At 41.3% G+C, this 16,521-nt stretch overlaps 1 protein-coding gene and 1 non-coding gene across 2 annotated transcripts; both read left to right on the top strand.

The window, feature by feature from the left end:
• The first annotated feature begins 185 nt into the window (after nt 1–185).
• trnas-uga (transfer RNA serine (anticodon UGA)) lies at nt 186–267 on the top strand. Its single transcript has one exon. It is a non-coding gene; the product is annotated as a tRNA-Ser (tRNA).
• Nucleotides 268–6,032: 5,765 nt separating this feature from the next.
• Nucleotides 6,033–8,339, top strand: LOC115057447 (protein NLRC3-like; the record flags this gene model as incomplete). The annotated part of the gene is made up of 4 exons (XM_029524572.1): nt 6,033–6,264; nt 6,296–6,304; nt 6,425–8,208; nt 8,325–8,339. Coding segments are annotated over 4 exons (2,040 nt in total), but the record flags the coding sequence as incomplete, so codon positions are not given.
• Between the last annotated feature and the right edge of the window lie 8,182 nt (nt 8,340–16,521).

Raw genomic sequence — 16,521 nt, 5'->3', positions numbered from 1 at the left:
ACAATGTGTATTCCTAAATGGCCTTTTGTAACAATCATTACTCAGACAGCAGGAAGTGTACTTCATAGAAGTAGCCACATGAACATTTTTCTTCCATGGGAAGTGAAGGCAGCAAGAGCCTGTCATTTGAGGAGGAAACTCTCCAGGCTGGAAAATGCTGAGTCATGGTAGCGTTGCTGCGCATGGTTGTTGTGGCCGAGTGGTTAAGGCGATGGACTTGAAATCCATTGGGGTTTCCCCGCGCAGGTTCAAATCCTGCCAACAACGGTTGGATGGATCACAGCATGTTCTGGTTTCATTCAAATTGGTTACTGGCTGCTTCTGGTTATGTTTGATGAACAGCTTCCAGCACAAAAATCATGCTACACGTCAGGAGAAATGACACTTCCTGTCTGTTTTCTGAGTGCGCTCAGAACAACTTCATTCTCAAATCACATCCTTAGCTCCAACCTACATGGAGCTGAGGATGTGTGTGACGTCACTGGAGATCAAAGGCATTACCTGTCTTTAATCGCTCTCCCACGCGTGACACTCGTGTCAGATGGATGAGCGCATGCGCACAAAGACGCACATGACTCGTTTCGCGAACGAATGATAAATGGCAAATAATAATGACAAATAATAAATGAAAAAACCCAAAGATCCAACTCAGTTTGAAAATATTTTTCATCTTTAATTAAATGTAAATCATTTAAAAATGTTGAACTATTTACATTTAAACCACATAGACAAGTATGAAGGATGATACAACAGGATGTAAATGAAAATCCTAACAGTTTTAGTTCGTCTTTGGTTCAGATTGGCATGAAGAAAAACCAAGTGGCTCAGCTTTGATTGCTTTCTTGGTTCCTTTTTAGGACAAATAAGGAGAAGGAAAGAGTCGAAGTGAATGAGAATATTCTCTCGTGATCACAGCTGAGGCTCCCTCCCCCGAAAACCTGATTGGTCCTTCCATGTCCCCTCAGTTGTCATTGGCTGTCAGTGGTGTCAGTCATTTGGAGTGACAGCGCGTTGTGTAAAGTTGTTTAAGTGGCTACAGCTCGACATTTTGTGAGAAAATGGAAAACAAAATAAAACTTAGAAATGAACTGAAAAGAGGAGCAGTGCCGAAAACAAGTTCAGGAAGTTGTGCTGCAAGCTAAATGCTGTAAATTCACCAGTCTGAGTTTTGAAACAAACTTCCGTCTTCCTGCAGCACCTGTAGCAAATATTCACCGGAGTTCAGGTAAGAACTTTAATGAGAACTTGTCTTTTCTCTGTTTGCATGTGAAACTGTTTTTAAACAACATTTAATAGACATATTTAGCAGAGTCCTCCTTGTTTAAGGTCCTTACGTCCTTATGCTAACATAGCTAAATTAGCTAATTTAGTTAGCATGCTAACTTTGCTAATTTAGCTAGCATGCTAACGTATCTTAATTAGCTAATTAGGCTTCGTTGGCATGGAAAAACATTTCTCGCTGTTGCAGTTACTGCCTCAGTTTGAACATGAAGTGAAGACTTGTTCTTTCAGAGGAAACAGAGCAGCTCAGTGTAGGTCAGCAGGCTGAAGTCCTGTTAGTCAGAGCACACCTGGACAGACAGGTGAAAATACAGAGAAGAAGAAATTGACTTGGTGTTTGATTTTGATTATAGACAGTTAATGATGTGTAAACTTTGTCCTCCAAACTTTTGGACACACCAGTGAAGGATAAGGACCCTGATGAAGACATCACTGAATCTGATGACAGCAGAAGGTCCCTCTCTGTGATGAAGTGATGATGAGGGTAGTTTCTTTTTGGGTGATGTTGTGGGGAGGAGGTTTGTCCACATCTGGTTATGGATGGCTGGCTCCTGTGTTCAGGGGGAGGATGTGATAGTAGAAATTCTTGACCTCCTTTTGTCGGTCTTAAGCCGCCGATAAAGGAGCAGGGTTGGAATTGTGACAAACAAGAAATGAAGAATAGACAGCGGACAGTTCATTTGTAGCTCAAAACATATTCAGTACATTTTTTCAGACAATGCTAAATAACTTATTTTCTTACCAACATCCAGACATGAGAAACTCAGTGCTGCTTGGAATATCCAACACATATAAAACACAGCTGCTCTCCATGAAAAGCAGCAGTCAGCATAGTCTGGATACAACAGTGGTCAGGGCTGTATGATGTGTGTTTATATTGAATGTGCTGAAGCGTTAATAATATAATCCCAGTAATGTATTCATTGACAGACTCTGTGATTGATTTCCCAGCATTTTTTGCAGCTTCTGTGAGCAGCAACTCTGTTGCTTTTTGTTCATTTTATTGATTTATAGTCTTTGTTTTCTTAATTTTATAGTTGTGAAATTCAGTATTGTGTCCTCTCCCTGGGGTCGGTGAAAGTGCACAGATCTAGATGGAAAATCTGGGTTTGATTAGCAAGTTGATAACCAGCTTTGTGAATAAGCGCTGACATATACAGGCTTCTGGTGGGTCCTTAATAAGTCTTAAAATGTCTTAAATTAAAATCTGGGTATTTGTGGCCTGAAATGATCTTAAAATCACCATAAATTTGCTATGTGATTGGAAAACATAGTGTGTATTTTTTTGATTAACTTTGTACAAAGACTGTGTAGTTAATGAGAGACTCCGAAATGAAGTGACCGGTTCAACTTGCAAAGATGGGGAAGTGCAAATTTAATGAAAAATGGATGGAAGAGGGTGCATTTAGGAGGTGGTTGGCACCAGCTGAAAGCAACAATGAGGCAATGTGCAAGGGACCTTGGGGTCAAAGCCATCCAGTCGCATATGAAAGGAGGAACGCGCTCACGTGCTGCCACAGCGGGGCCAGGTTTAAATTGTCTTCAAGTTTAAAAAAAAAAAAAGTCTAAAATTTCATTTGTTGAGGTCTTAAAAAACATTACATTTTACTCTGAAAATGGTGCAAGAACCCTGATATAGTATGCCATTATGCCATTTCTAATCTGATCATTTTGTTTATGCTATAGCTCAACTGCATATTGTAGACAAACATAACTGTGACTGTGGGCATGTATAATAGTGTTGCCTTATAGTATCAAAATATAAAATCATATATTTGTCCCATATTGTACTTCACATCATATAAATCAAAGGTCATTGGAGCCTTGTGATCTACCTGATGTGGATTATTACTGTCTGTTAATGATTGACTTCAATTCATTCCAAAGTTCAGAAACTGCTCTGGTATTGGATTTTTCTCTAAGTCATATTCAGTTTTCCACAGAGAGCTCAGACTGTGTTTGGATCAACAACTTTAGAAAACCTGCTGTCAGATATACATTTATATATTTTTTTTCATGGAAGCTGCAGTTAAAGTTCACCTTCACTCATCAGCTGCATGAAGATCAGTTCGACCATCAGGTAACGTAACCAACAGCCTTCATCCTGTTTGTGTCAGTGAATGTTGAACCAATTTGAAAACAGATTATAAAGTCAACAAAATATTAAAAGATTTAGCTACAGTGACGTATGAAATACTGAACTTCACTCCTGCTGACTCTTAAAAATAAATTATTATTTATTATTTAGGAATCGGCATTTACAAATTTGATTTGAAAACTGACAGTTTGATGCTCATATCTGTGGCCATGATGATCATTTTCAACCAGCTACCTTCTCAGATTTATAAAGAAGAGTTACTAACTCAGATGGGCTCAGAGTTGAAGAACATGACAAAAAGACAGGGAGATAGACAAAGTGATAAAAGAATACAAACTGCTCAGTTCTGTTTAATGTTCACTATTAAAGGAAACTGTTAATTTAAATGTTGCAGTCAGTGAATGCTTTAATCGTGATGATGAGCCATCAAACTCCTCACAGCTCCCTGTTCAGATTCCAGATAAAGAGGGTTGGTTGTGGATGATGTGGTTACTTAGTAACAAGATCTCTTAAAATGTTTGTGATAAAGACATGAACTCATAAAATCACTGCTGAAAACATCAGCATGATATCAGTTAAACCAGCAAAATGTCATCTGACAATTCACTTTAATTTGTTTCCAGCAATATTTCCACATGAAATACAATATATAAAAGATAATGATTAAAAGGTTTTGTGGCTTTTTTTTTTTAAACATCAAGATCTGTTTTCCATCAAAGCTACAAGATGTATTGTAGAATTTCAGTAAAATATTAACACCAGATATTATAAAACTACACTGCAGCTGTTGATACAAACATAACTTGTGGGGGATGTGGCTCAGAAAAAAACTAATCATGAAGATGGTATTTCTTCAGCTGTTTACTTGATTTGGGGTTTCAATTGTGAATAAATAATTTTCCAAAAAATAAAAAATATTACCTTTCTCACAATGGGATATTATCCTCAGGTAAGAAATAAAAATTAGACTTTGATATTAAAGTCATGAAGAAATCCATATTTCTGATCTGTTGGGTGAACTCTGTGACATAGTTGTTGCTGTTGGCTCTGAAGGATTGTGTAACTTTTCCAGCAGGTGGAGGATCAGCTATGAATCAGTGTGAGGACAGAGAGGAGGGAGCCCCTCCCTCTAAAACCACTCTGTGTGGGGAACATGAGAGTCAGACCAAAGCTCAGAGGTGAGATGAGGATCTCTAACTGTCCATCTGTCAGAGCTCAGCACTCAGATCACTGCTCCATCATTATTCACTCTTAATGTCACTGACATTTTTTACTGCTGAACTTTTACTGCTGTTGTTTACTTTGTCCTTCTCTCCATTGGGAGCTCAACCAGGATGTGGAGATTCTTTCATTCATAGTCACCAGTCCATCAAAGGACCAACACACAGATACAGACAGAGACAAACAATCTGCCACACTCACACTCAGACATACAGACATGGCTGTTGGAGCAACACCCCTAACCACGATGCTGCTGTGCTGCTTGCATGTAGAGAGATATTTTTTCTTCTTCGTCTTCTTCTTCTTATCATTATTATTATTATTATTATTATTATTTGACTTGCACATGTCAGTAATACTCTATGCAAAATTCTTCACTTTAGTCAAATGAAAAGCATCCAAACAGTCAAAGTGACATGTAAATGTTATTAAAATGAACAACAACAATAAAAACATTGCACAATAAAATATTCTGGCTGATTTGTGGCTATACGAACGAAAACTGGCTGATTTATTTTAAACTGATGATTTTCTGCCCATTTATTTGGTTAATTCTTTTAATGTCAACTCTGTTTCTTCTAGCAACCAGAAGTCAAGACCAGATTCTCCTGAACTGAGCTGTGTGTCCATGAAGAGTGATCAGTCTATGGATGACTTTATCAAAGAAAAAAGGTAAAAGCTGATCATTTGTTGTTGTTTGACTCATTAAAGGTATCAAAGCTTGTCTATCAGTTTCTCTGGTGTTGATAGAAAACTCCTGGAACAAACTGTGTGTTTGTGTCTTTTCTCCTCAGATTTAAGTCTGACAAACATCATCACACAGACCTGGACTCCATATTTATGGTGTGTAAATGTTCATCCAGTGACTACAACAGACACCAACAAAGACTTGAGTTTGAAGCTGCACTCTTTAGACCAGTAGAGCTTTACTCTGTGACAGACAGGAGTTGAATTGGGATTGAACAGGTTTGGGAAAAGTTTTAGTTTTAGTTGTTTTCCAGATAATTTCAAGTGTGACTTAATAACAAAGACCAAAGTTAATCAGATTCTGTCCTGGACCTCCATGGACTCTGTCTCTACAGGGTTTAAAGATGGAATAATTCATCAGTGAACTAGTTCAGGTGGTCTGATCCATCTTCAGCCACAGTCACAGTTAATACCCTGAATTTTCACTTCCTAAGTTGATGTGTTGAAGGGCTGTATCAGTTTGGTCTTCATGTGATGATCAGGATCTCTGTGTTGTCAGAATCTAAAGTCAAACTTAGTAAGTTACACCAGTGAAGTTAGTTTAGTGAAGTCAGCAGGTCTGAATCTTTCTGTGTAGCTCTGGAAAGAGACGTGGCAGCAGATGATACAGCAGCAGCTAAAGTTGAACTCTGCTGACTGATGATCTGATGCTGTGATCCATCAGTTTATACTGAGAGTGAACTTTACACAGGATGTTATTGTGTTCCAGCTGCTGGAGGAGAACATCGTCTGTTTTGTGAAGAACGAGCTGAAGAAAATCAAAAGGAGTCTGAGTCCGGATTACCCACAATTCATCGAGAATGAGGATGATGAGGTGGATGAAGAGCAGAGGAGGAGCAGAGAGGCATTTCTGAAGATCACAGTGAACTTCCTGAGGAGGATGAAGCAGGAGGAGCTGGCTGACTGTCTGCAGAGCAGTAAGAGGATTTAACATGATGGATCAATTAGACATTTTCTGTTAGGAGACAGAGAGAGACATGATCATTCTTATTCCTTAGAAGTAAATAAATACCTTGTTGTTTAACTTGTTAACCTTTTTTTTTTGTTTGTTTGTTCATTCAGAAAGTCATGCTCTAGTTTGTCGAAGTAAACTCAAATCTTCCCTGAAGAAGAAGTTCCAGTGTGTGTTTGAGGGGATCTCTAAAGCAGGAAACCCAACCCTTCTGAATCAGATCTACACAGAGCTCTACATCACAGAGGGAGGGACTGGAGAGGTCAATGAGGAACATGAGGTCAGACAGATTGAAACAGCATCCAGGAAACAGGACAGAGCAGAAACAAGCATCAGACAAGAAGACATCTTTAAACCCCCACCTGGAAGAGACCAACAAATCAGAACAGTGATGACAAAGGGAGTGGCTGGCATTGGGAAAACCGTCTTAACACAGAAGTTCACTCTGGACTGGGCTGAAGACAAAGCCAACCAGGACATAGAGTTCACATTCCCCTTCACCTTCAGAGAGCTGAATGTGCTGAAAGAGAAGAAGTTCAGCTTGGTGGAACTTGTTCATCTCTTCTTCACTGAAACCAAAGAAGCAGGAATGTGCAGCTTTGATCACTTCCAGGTTGTGTTCATCTTTGACGGTCTGGATGAGTGTCGACTTCCTCTGGACTTCCACAACACTGAGGTCCTGACTGATCCTACAGAGTCCACCTCAGTGGACGTGCTGCTGACAAACCTCATCAGGGGGAAACTGCTTCCCTCTGCTCGCCTCTGGATAACCACACGACCTGCAGCAGCCAATCAGATCCCTCCTCAGTGTGTTGACATGGTGACAGAGGTCAGAGGGTTCAATGACCCCCAGAAGGAGGAGTACTTCAGGAAGAGGTTCAGACAAAAGAAGCAGGCCAGCAGGATCATCTCCCGCATCAAGACCTCACGAAGCCTCCACATCATGTGCCACATCCCAGTCTTCTGCTGGATCACTGCTACAGTTCTGGAGGAGGTGTTGAAGACCAGAGAGGGAGGAGAGCTGCCCAAGACCCTGACTGAGATGTACATCCACTTCCTGGTGGTTCAGTCCAAAGTGAAGAAGGTCAAGTACGATGGAGGAGCTGAGTCAGATCCACACTGGAGTCCAGAGACCAGGAAGATGATTGAGTCTCTGGGAAAAGTGGCTTTTGTGCAGCTGCAGAAAGGAAACCTGGTCTTCTATGAATCAGACCTGACAGAGTGTGGCATCGATATCAGAGCAGCATCAGTTTACTCAGGAGTGTTGACACAGATCTTCAAAGAGGAGACAGGGCTGTACCAGGACAAGGTCTTCTGCTTCGTCCATCTGAGTGTTCAGGAGTTTCTGGCTGCTCTTCATGTCCATCTGACCTTCATCAACTCTGGAGTCAGTCTGATGTCAGAAAAACAAACAACCTTCCTTTGGTCAAAACTGTTTAGACACAAACCTGAACCTTTAATTCTCTACCAGAGTGCTGTGGATGAGGCCTTACAGAGTCCACATGGACACCTGGACTTGTTCCTCCGGTTCCTTCTGGGTCTTTCACTGCAGACCAACCAAACTCTCCTACGAGGCCTGGTGACACAGACAGGAAGTAGCTCAGAGACCAATCAGAAAACAGTCCAGTACATCAAGACAAAGATCAGTGAGGATCTGTCTCCAGAGAAAAGTATCAACCTGTTTCACTGTCTGAATGAACTGAATGATGGTTCTCTGGTGGAGGAGATCCAACAGTCCCTGAGATCAGGACGTCTCTCCACAGATAAACTGTCTCCTGCTCAATGGTCAGCTCTGGTCTTCATCTTACTGTCATCAGAAAAAGATCTGGACGTGTTTGACCTGAAGAAATACTCTGCTTCAGAGGAGGCTCTTCTGAAGCTGCTGCCAGTGGTCAAAGCCTCCAACAAAGCTCTGTATGTGCAAATAAATCCAACAAGATCAACTGGATCTTTTTATTTGCTGAATTTCAAGAACAAGTTTTGTAATTAGTTTCTCTTGCTTTGCTGTTTCCTTGCTTTTTCCAGACTGAGTGGCTGTAACCTCTCAAAGAGAAGCTGTGAAGCTCTGTCCTCAGTCCTCAGCTCCCAGTCCTCTAGTCTGAGAGATCTGGACCTGAGTAACAACAACCTGAAAGATTCAGGAGTGAAGCTGCTGTCTGCTGGACTGAAGAGTCCAAACTGTGAGCTGGAAACTCTTAGGTTTGTCTTCAGTGGGGTTCAGTACTATAGCCCAGCGGTCCCCAACCTTTTTTGCGCCACAGACCGGTTTAATGTCTGATTTTAATTCCACTGAGTAGCTTTTAAGGTGTGGCGGATAAATCCAACAAAATCAAACTATACGGTTGGCATAAAAAGCTGTGCTTTTTTCTAAATTTCATCATAAGCGTAAATCCACTGTTCTCTTCTGTCTCCTCACTGGTCTTTTTCCCCTTCACAACGACACTGTCCTTTTTTAATCATTTTGCCAGCTTGTGGATTTAATTTTAGCGGTCATGTATCACGTGACCGAGATAAGCGTCTTGACATACGTCAAGAATGAATCATGGAACGGATGTAATGGAGAGAATCAAAATCAAAACATAGTTCAGTTTCAGATAATAAATAAAACATAAATAATGTAAGTTATTTATTCTTTCTGTGTGGCCCAGTTCAAAAGACCCACGGACTGGTACCGGTCCATGGCCCGTGGGTTAGGGACTGCTGATCTATAGCCGATAGCTTGAGTGACACCGACCAAATCGTTTTGTTAATATCGATTACCAATTCACTTCAAGGTGACACATTGGTAAATGCTGATACCCAATGTTGAGCAAAATATCGAGCTGGTGGTGGAAACACTTGAAACGTGAGGAAGCACCTGGTGAAGCATAAACTATTTTTAATGGTGGATTGCACAGTGTTTGATATGCACAACTGTCACTAGAAAGGGTCAACATGCTTTCTGAAAAAGAACCATTAGAATTGTATTGGAGGTGCTTGTTTTTTGTGTTGAGTTGTAGTGTTTTTATTGTTTGTGTTTTTGTCAAAGTCTAAGTTTTATGTTGATACCTTCAAAAGTTTATGGTCTGTATTTGTGTCCAAAACTTGAACATAAATTTTTGTGTTTTGTGAGAATTTTCAGAATTTTCAGAATAAATACAGAAGATGTTTTGCAGGTTTTTGTGATAATAACTGCATGTTTTAGTTGATACCTCAGACGTTATACATTCACAGTACCTAAATGAAGTACCTTTGAGTACAGGTACCACACACCAGATGGTAGTACTGGTGTCAGTTCAACTGTGAAAGGTAGCCAACCCTGCTGTCAGCTGTTTCGTATTGATTAAACAATGACCTGCTATTTACTGTGCTAATGTATCACTGCACATGATGTATTTTCTTTCTCTAATTCATCTTCAGACTGAGCAGCTGTAACCTCTCAGACAGAAGCTGTGAAGCTCTGTCCTCAGTCCTCAGCTCCCAGTCCTCTAGTCTGAGAGATCTGGACCTGAGTAACAACAAGCTGCAGGATTCAGGAGTGAAGCTGCTGTGTGTTGGACTGAAGAGTCCACACTGTGAACTGGAAACTCTCAGGTCAGAATTCATGGTTGGGTCAAGACTTTTTATGTATTTATGATTTTTTTCATTAAGTCATGTAAAATCACCTGAAGAAGTTTGCAGATTTGGGAGACTGTAATTAGTATAAAAAGCTTCATGCTCCACAATGAATCACTGATTTGATTCACCACCTGGAGAACACTAAGCTGAACAAATCAAACACACACATGTTGCTCAGCCAACAGGTGCATGATGGGTCATGCTGGCATCCTCCAGTTGGTGACTTCTATATTCACTGAGGATTATTTACTTTTAGGGAGGTGGACACAACCTTTCTGTTTCTTTTGGCATCTGTGACAGTTGTGATGGAGTTCTCATTCAGGAAAATATTTAAGGGGCTCAAAGACACCAGAGGTTGAGTGGACTGCTGATATGATGCTCTGTGGATGAATGAAGATATTGGTTGAACATGTTGTTTATCTCTGTGTTTTAATCATAATAGGAAAAAATAAAAACTGCAATCTCACTACCCTAACAATGAAACGGGAGAAAAAGGTTAATTAAAACAAATACAATACAATTGTACAAGAATACAGTTCCCCCATGGACACTCGGACTGCTATTGTGACGAAAACAAAACTACATATGTTGTAATGGGGAGGAAAAAAAACCCATAAAAAAAACAAACAGATGTTTAACCCAAAGCAAAATGCAGCACAGCCCAACATGGGTCATAACAGAGTTCTTGATAAGGAAGTAGGTTGTTAATTTTGGCTTCCTCCAAACATCCAGAGACCATTTATCTCTCTACTTTAGGAACAGTTTGTTTATAATATCTCTAATATCACATCATTCATTAATGAAAATATCAGATCAATCACTCGTATAGAATATTCATTTCAGCTCACTGGCCCAGGGATGGTGATGTAAAGTGTCAGAATGAAATATCTTTTTAGTAATTCTATGATCAGGCAGCTTTACAGATCTGTTCCACAGCTGGAGCATTTGTCTCTTATGTCTGATACTCGAGGGCTCCCAACCCAAATCACCATGAAGAGCCAACACTGAGGTCCATTTGTGTACTGCTGTAAGATAACCAATAGCTCTATGACGCTGAGTATTACAAAGAGAATATTCACAGAATCCCCAGACAGCAGAAGCATCGTCTGACACACACAAACACACACACACACACACATTACAGAACAGAGTGAAAGTATGAACTCCCAGATGACCCCAAACTTCCTTTTCTCTGGCCACATTGGCCAGCTCTGACTGGGGGATCCCAAGGCGCTCCCAGGCCAGAGTGGAGATATAATCTCCCCACCTTGTCCTTGGCCTGGCCCGTGGCCTCCTCCCAGCTGGACATGCCAGGAACACCTCCCTTGGGAGGCATCCCGGTGGCATCCTTATCAGATGCCCGAACCACCTTAACGGGCTCTACTCCGAGTCCCTCCCGGATGGCCAAACTTCTCACCCTATCTCTAAGGGAGACTCCAGCCACCCTCCTGAGGAAACCCATTTCGTTCTTTCAGTCATGACCCATTGCTCATGACCATAGAAGAGGGTAGGAACAAAGACTGACAAGTAGATAGAGAGCTTTGCCTTCTGGCTCAACTCCCTCTTCATCACAACAGTGCGTTAGCAAATGCAACACCGCCCCTGCTGCTCCAATTCTCCGGCATCTTACCCTCACTCGTGAACGACACCCTGAGATACTTAAACTCCTTCACTTGGGGTAAGGACTAATTTCCTACCTGGAGTACGCATGCCACCAGTTTCCTGCTAAGAACCATGGCCTCCGATTTAGAGGTGCTGATGCTCATCCCAGCTGACTCTGCTGTTTGGTTATTTCTGATGTGTTCAAATCACAATGTTGACAGTTTGAGTCAGTTCAGGTTTTTTACAGTGTTGTTTCATTTTCTCATGAAATCTTGTCACTGTTTGTATTTGACTGTTGTGAAGCTGCTTCCTGTTGGTTCAGCTGTCTGACGTTCATTTTCTAAACGTCTGCTTTCTAAACCTTCAGCTCTGAACAGATGATGAAACATTGAATCATTTCAAGCAGGAACTTTGTTTTCTAAAGTCACATCTTTTATTCTTTCCTCAGGTTGGAGAACTCCAGATTGTCAGAGATCAGCTGTTCTTCTCTGGTCTCAGCTCTGAAGTCCAACCCCTCCCATCTCAGAGAACTGGACCTGAGTCACAATGACCTGCAGGATTCCGGACTGAAGGATCTGTGTGGTTTTCTGGAGAGTCCTCACTGCAGACTGGAGACTCTGAGGTCAATTCAGTTATTGTAGATCTTTTCTATATCCAGAATACATATAATAATGTATAATCCAAAATTTCTCTTTACATAGAACTTGAATTTATTCACATTTGATCAAAAACATGTTTCGAGTTTTTCTAATAGTAATAATAACAGTAATTATTATTATTATTATTATTGTTGTTGTTGTTATTGTTGTTATTATTATTATAGTTATTATTATTATTATTGTTGTTATTTTCATTTTCTAAACATCTCAGAGAACTGGACCTGAGTGAGAACAACCTGCAGGATTCAGGACTGAAGGATCTGTGTGGTTTTCTGAAGAGTCCTCACTGTAGACTGGAGACTCTGAGGTCAGACTCATGTTTTATTTCTGCTCTCAGATTAATATGATGTTACAGTTGTGGTGACTCTGACCTGCAGACATCAGGCTGATATTATACTGATCCTCACTGAGGATCTTCATGCTGACGTCTGTTTTCTTCTTCTCTGGTTTAGTCCAGTCAGTGTGGCACAGAAATGTTGAACTACAGATTTAAAACTTGAGGAAAAGAAGAAAAATCCTTCCGTTTTTAAATGACAGGAAACATTTTTCCACATTGGCATAAACAAATATTTTCAGTGTTTTCTTGTTCCAACATGACTATAAAGTCATGTGACAAAAGCAGACTGACTGAGAGATTCAGACCAAAGTCAGCATGTTTGTTAAACGTGGTCACCGCTGAGTGAAATGAAAATGTTCCAGATATTGTGAACCATGTTTTGACTTTTGTCCAGAGTTCAGTCTGATCTTGTCATGGCCAGACACAGGAAAGAACCCAAATGTGAGGCAACAGGCGGATGCAGTCAAGTCTTTATTGAACGTGCAGTAAATGATAGAACAACCAGGGCTTGAACCCACGTCGCTAGTGGGAGATTCCTCGATGTTACCACCAGGCCATATGTGTCAAAATGAAGGGCCGCAGGACAGATGTGGCCTGCCACGTAAATTTATGTGGCCCCCGAGAGCTTAAAAAGTCTGATTGTTTTAAAATAAATAAGTCAAAAGCGTACATTGACCATAAACTACATCTTCTACAATGCACACCGATTATGTTACCCGCCACTAGATTGCAGTGTATCCAGATCAATGCGATTTTCAACAATTGGAATGGAGAAATACAAATGATCCCAAAATGATCAGGAAGAGAAAAATTGATGTACATGTAAGGCTTTCATGAAAGATGGGAAGGTGATTACTTATACATAACGTATTTTGCGTTATGAGGCGGAGTACAATCTACGTCAGCATTTTGACAACAAACACGGAGCAAAGTATGCAAGTTAGCCTTCCAGAAAAACAACAAAAAAGTTTAGAACAGACATACTGGTGTTGGATATTTTTCTTTATTCACTTGGATAATTTGATCATTGATTGGTGGAGTAATGTGGGTGTTTGTTTTTTTTTACATTATATTTGCTTACATTTAGTTACATGTATTCTGTCTTACATTTACATGTGGCCCCTTAAGGGCAACCATTATGCTACTGTGGCCCTTGGTGAAAATGAGTTTGACACCCTGTTCTAGGTGCTGAGGTGGTGATATGTTCAGCTCAACAGGAGCGAGGTACTTGATGTGCTCAGCGGTCCCAACCAACAAGCGCTAGGGGTGCAGGCAGTTGAACGGTCAGGGACAGGTGAGGGGTCAGATAACCAGTACACCAGGGACTTTGGGGTTGGGGGGAGAAAATGGCTGGGCAACGGGTGATCAGTCCAAGGTAAGTTGCTGGAAAGGCTTGCATGCTAGCAAAGATGATCTCACAAGTGGTAAGTGTTGAGCTGGGGCTTTAGAAGGGTATGCAGAGGTGTGGATGATTTGCTGAGGCAGAGCAGTTGGGGTGATACTGCATAGGTTGCAGGTGTGACTTGAGCGGGAGGTGTGTTTGTGGAAATCTACTGGGTGGAGCTGGCTGGAGACTGACAGAATCTCAAATAAACAGGAGTTTGTACAGATGGAGCCACAGGTGGAGCTGGTAGAGTTTAAGAGGTGGAGTCACTACGTCTTTATGGAAGCAGCAGCATGTTGTCATTAATATTACTATTAGCTGTTTGACTGTTGTAAAGTTGCTTCCTGTTGGTTCAGCTGTTTGACTTTCATTTTCTAAAACTTCAGTTCTGAACAGATGATAAAACATTCAACAGTTTCAAACAGGAACTTTGTCTCCTAAAGTCACATCTTTTATTCTTTACTCAGGTTGGAGAACTGCAGTTTGTCAGAGATCAGCTGTTCTTCTCTGGTCTCAGCTCTGAAGTCCAACCCCTCCCATCTCAGAGAACTGGACCTGAGTGAGAACAACCTGAAGGATTCAGACTTGAAGGATCTGTGTGATCTTGTGAAGAGTCCAGACTTCAGACTGGAGACTCTGAGGTCAGTACAGTTGGACTCAGTTCATGTTCCTTTCAGTAATATTATTTCACTCTAACCCTCAGTGAAGCTGTGAGAGGAGAACAGAAACAGATTTCAGGATTAGACAGAAAGACAGAGAGAAAACAGTCAGCCAATCAGATCAGTCAGAGGACTGTTGTGATCATGTGACCTTCAAATGAAGCAGATTCCAGCTGAAGAACTCAGAGATGTTCAGATTCTGGTCCTCATCCATCAAACTGTCAGATCTGAGCTGAGACTGTTTGTTCTCTGATCAGGTTCATCTGTCACAGCTCTGAGATCAGTCTGACTGAAAGCTGCACATCACTGATCTTCTTTCATCACACTGTCACCATGTGGTCTTTCTGCAGACCAGAATCCTGTCTGTCTGTCTGTCTGTCTGAGTCTCTCAGTTTAAATGGACCTTCAGTAAATCATCAGTAAAGTGATGAACCTTCATGACTCAGCTCTTTATCTCCACTGTGGACTCAGAGAAATGTGCTGAGTCAGCAGACTTGAGGTCTGTGAGTTTCCAGCTCAGTGTGTTCACTCCAACACGTTAACATGAGCTGAGAGACTGAACAGGACTGAAGTCCCTGCAGGTCTTTATGCTGGATCTGCATCACTGACTGACAGCTGATGGACAGAGTCAGGAAACACTGATGGATCTGCTCTCTTCTTCTCTCCACAGGTGCTGGACGTGGCAGTAAAGGGGAAGATGTGTGTTGATGGAGGATCAGCTGCTTCCTGATGATCCAGATGTTGCAGCAGCAGCTTGTCCAGACTCTGGACCATGTTCCTGGGAGGTGGAGAGGAGAGCTTCATCCAGCAGAGACTGACAGAGGAATCAGAACTGGTCTGAGAACAGAGTCCAGTCCACCATGATCCCAGAGACTCCTCAAGTCCTCAAGTCAAGCATTTTTGTATAAACTATAAAATATTTTATTGTGGAACATGTTGACTGTCATTCAGCACTGATTAAGCTTTTAAATTGGCCCTTTCTTCACTTCATAAAAATATTGTATTTTTCTTTAATGTTTTTTCTTATCTTGAACAATATTTATTTTTATCCACGTGGCAAAAAAAAAAAAAACATGTCAATAAATAACGAGATGCTGAAGGGCTCAACTCAACAGAGGACATGGCAGCAGTTTCTCTTCTGAAAGGACAATTTTTATTCAGCAAAGAATGAAGTGAAAAACAAATCAGCTGTTTTTCAGTGGCGTTAAATTGAACTAAAACCAAATCAGTTGGTTTGTTCCTCCCACATACTCAGATGTCTGTTTGCCTTCTACTTATTAAAATGCTTCTTTTCCTGCTTTCGCTCATCTTTGGGATCGCGCACCTCGTCCACTGTGTGTGTGTGTGTGTGTGTGTGCGCTCTCTCTGCTGGTCTGAGCTCTCAGTTCATTTAAATGCTTTGTTGGATCTGTCTGTCTGTATCATGTCAGAAACTCTGAAACACTTTGAATTTCTTTAAAACACGGTGGATTTACTGATATGAAAGTGTCCAGCAGTACATTGTGCAGTGTGAGTACATTGTTGCATGTAAACATAATAAGCATCCAGGCCAATGCCGAGTAACTCTTTACCAACATCCAGATGTTAGAAACACAGTGCTGCTTGGAAAATACCCTGATAGACTCCAACACACTGTGACTTTGTGAAACAACCAGTGGAGCCCCCTGGTGGTCAGTAGAAGTGCAGCCCCTCTGAGCTGGTGGCAGACCAAGGCTTCAGTCTGCACACATCTTCCACATGTGATGGCACACACACTGTGTATTGTGGCAACATCCGTCCCCTCAGAGAGAATCTGCTCTTTAACCCTCCTGTCGTTTTCACCCCCCGCCCCTTACTTTAGTGTTCCTGCTCTGTTTGATACGGTGGCCGGTAAGTGCAAAACTGCATTGCATTGGCCGGGTTCGATTCCCGGCCAATGCAGAGTAACTCTTTATCAACATCCAGATGTTAGAAACACAGTGCTGCTTGGAAAATACCCTGATAG

The sequence above is a fragment of the Echeneis naucrates genome, chromosome 2, assembly GCF_900963305.1.
Source record: "Echeneis naucrates chromosome 2, fEcheNa1.1, whole genome shotgun sequence".
Classification (NCBI taxonomy): domain Eukaryota; kingdom Metazoa; phylum Chordata; class Actinopteri; order Carangiformes; family Echeneidae; genus Echeneis; species Echeneis naucrates.
This window is presented reverse-complemented; position numbering and strand designations above follow the sequence as displayed.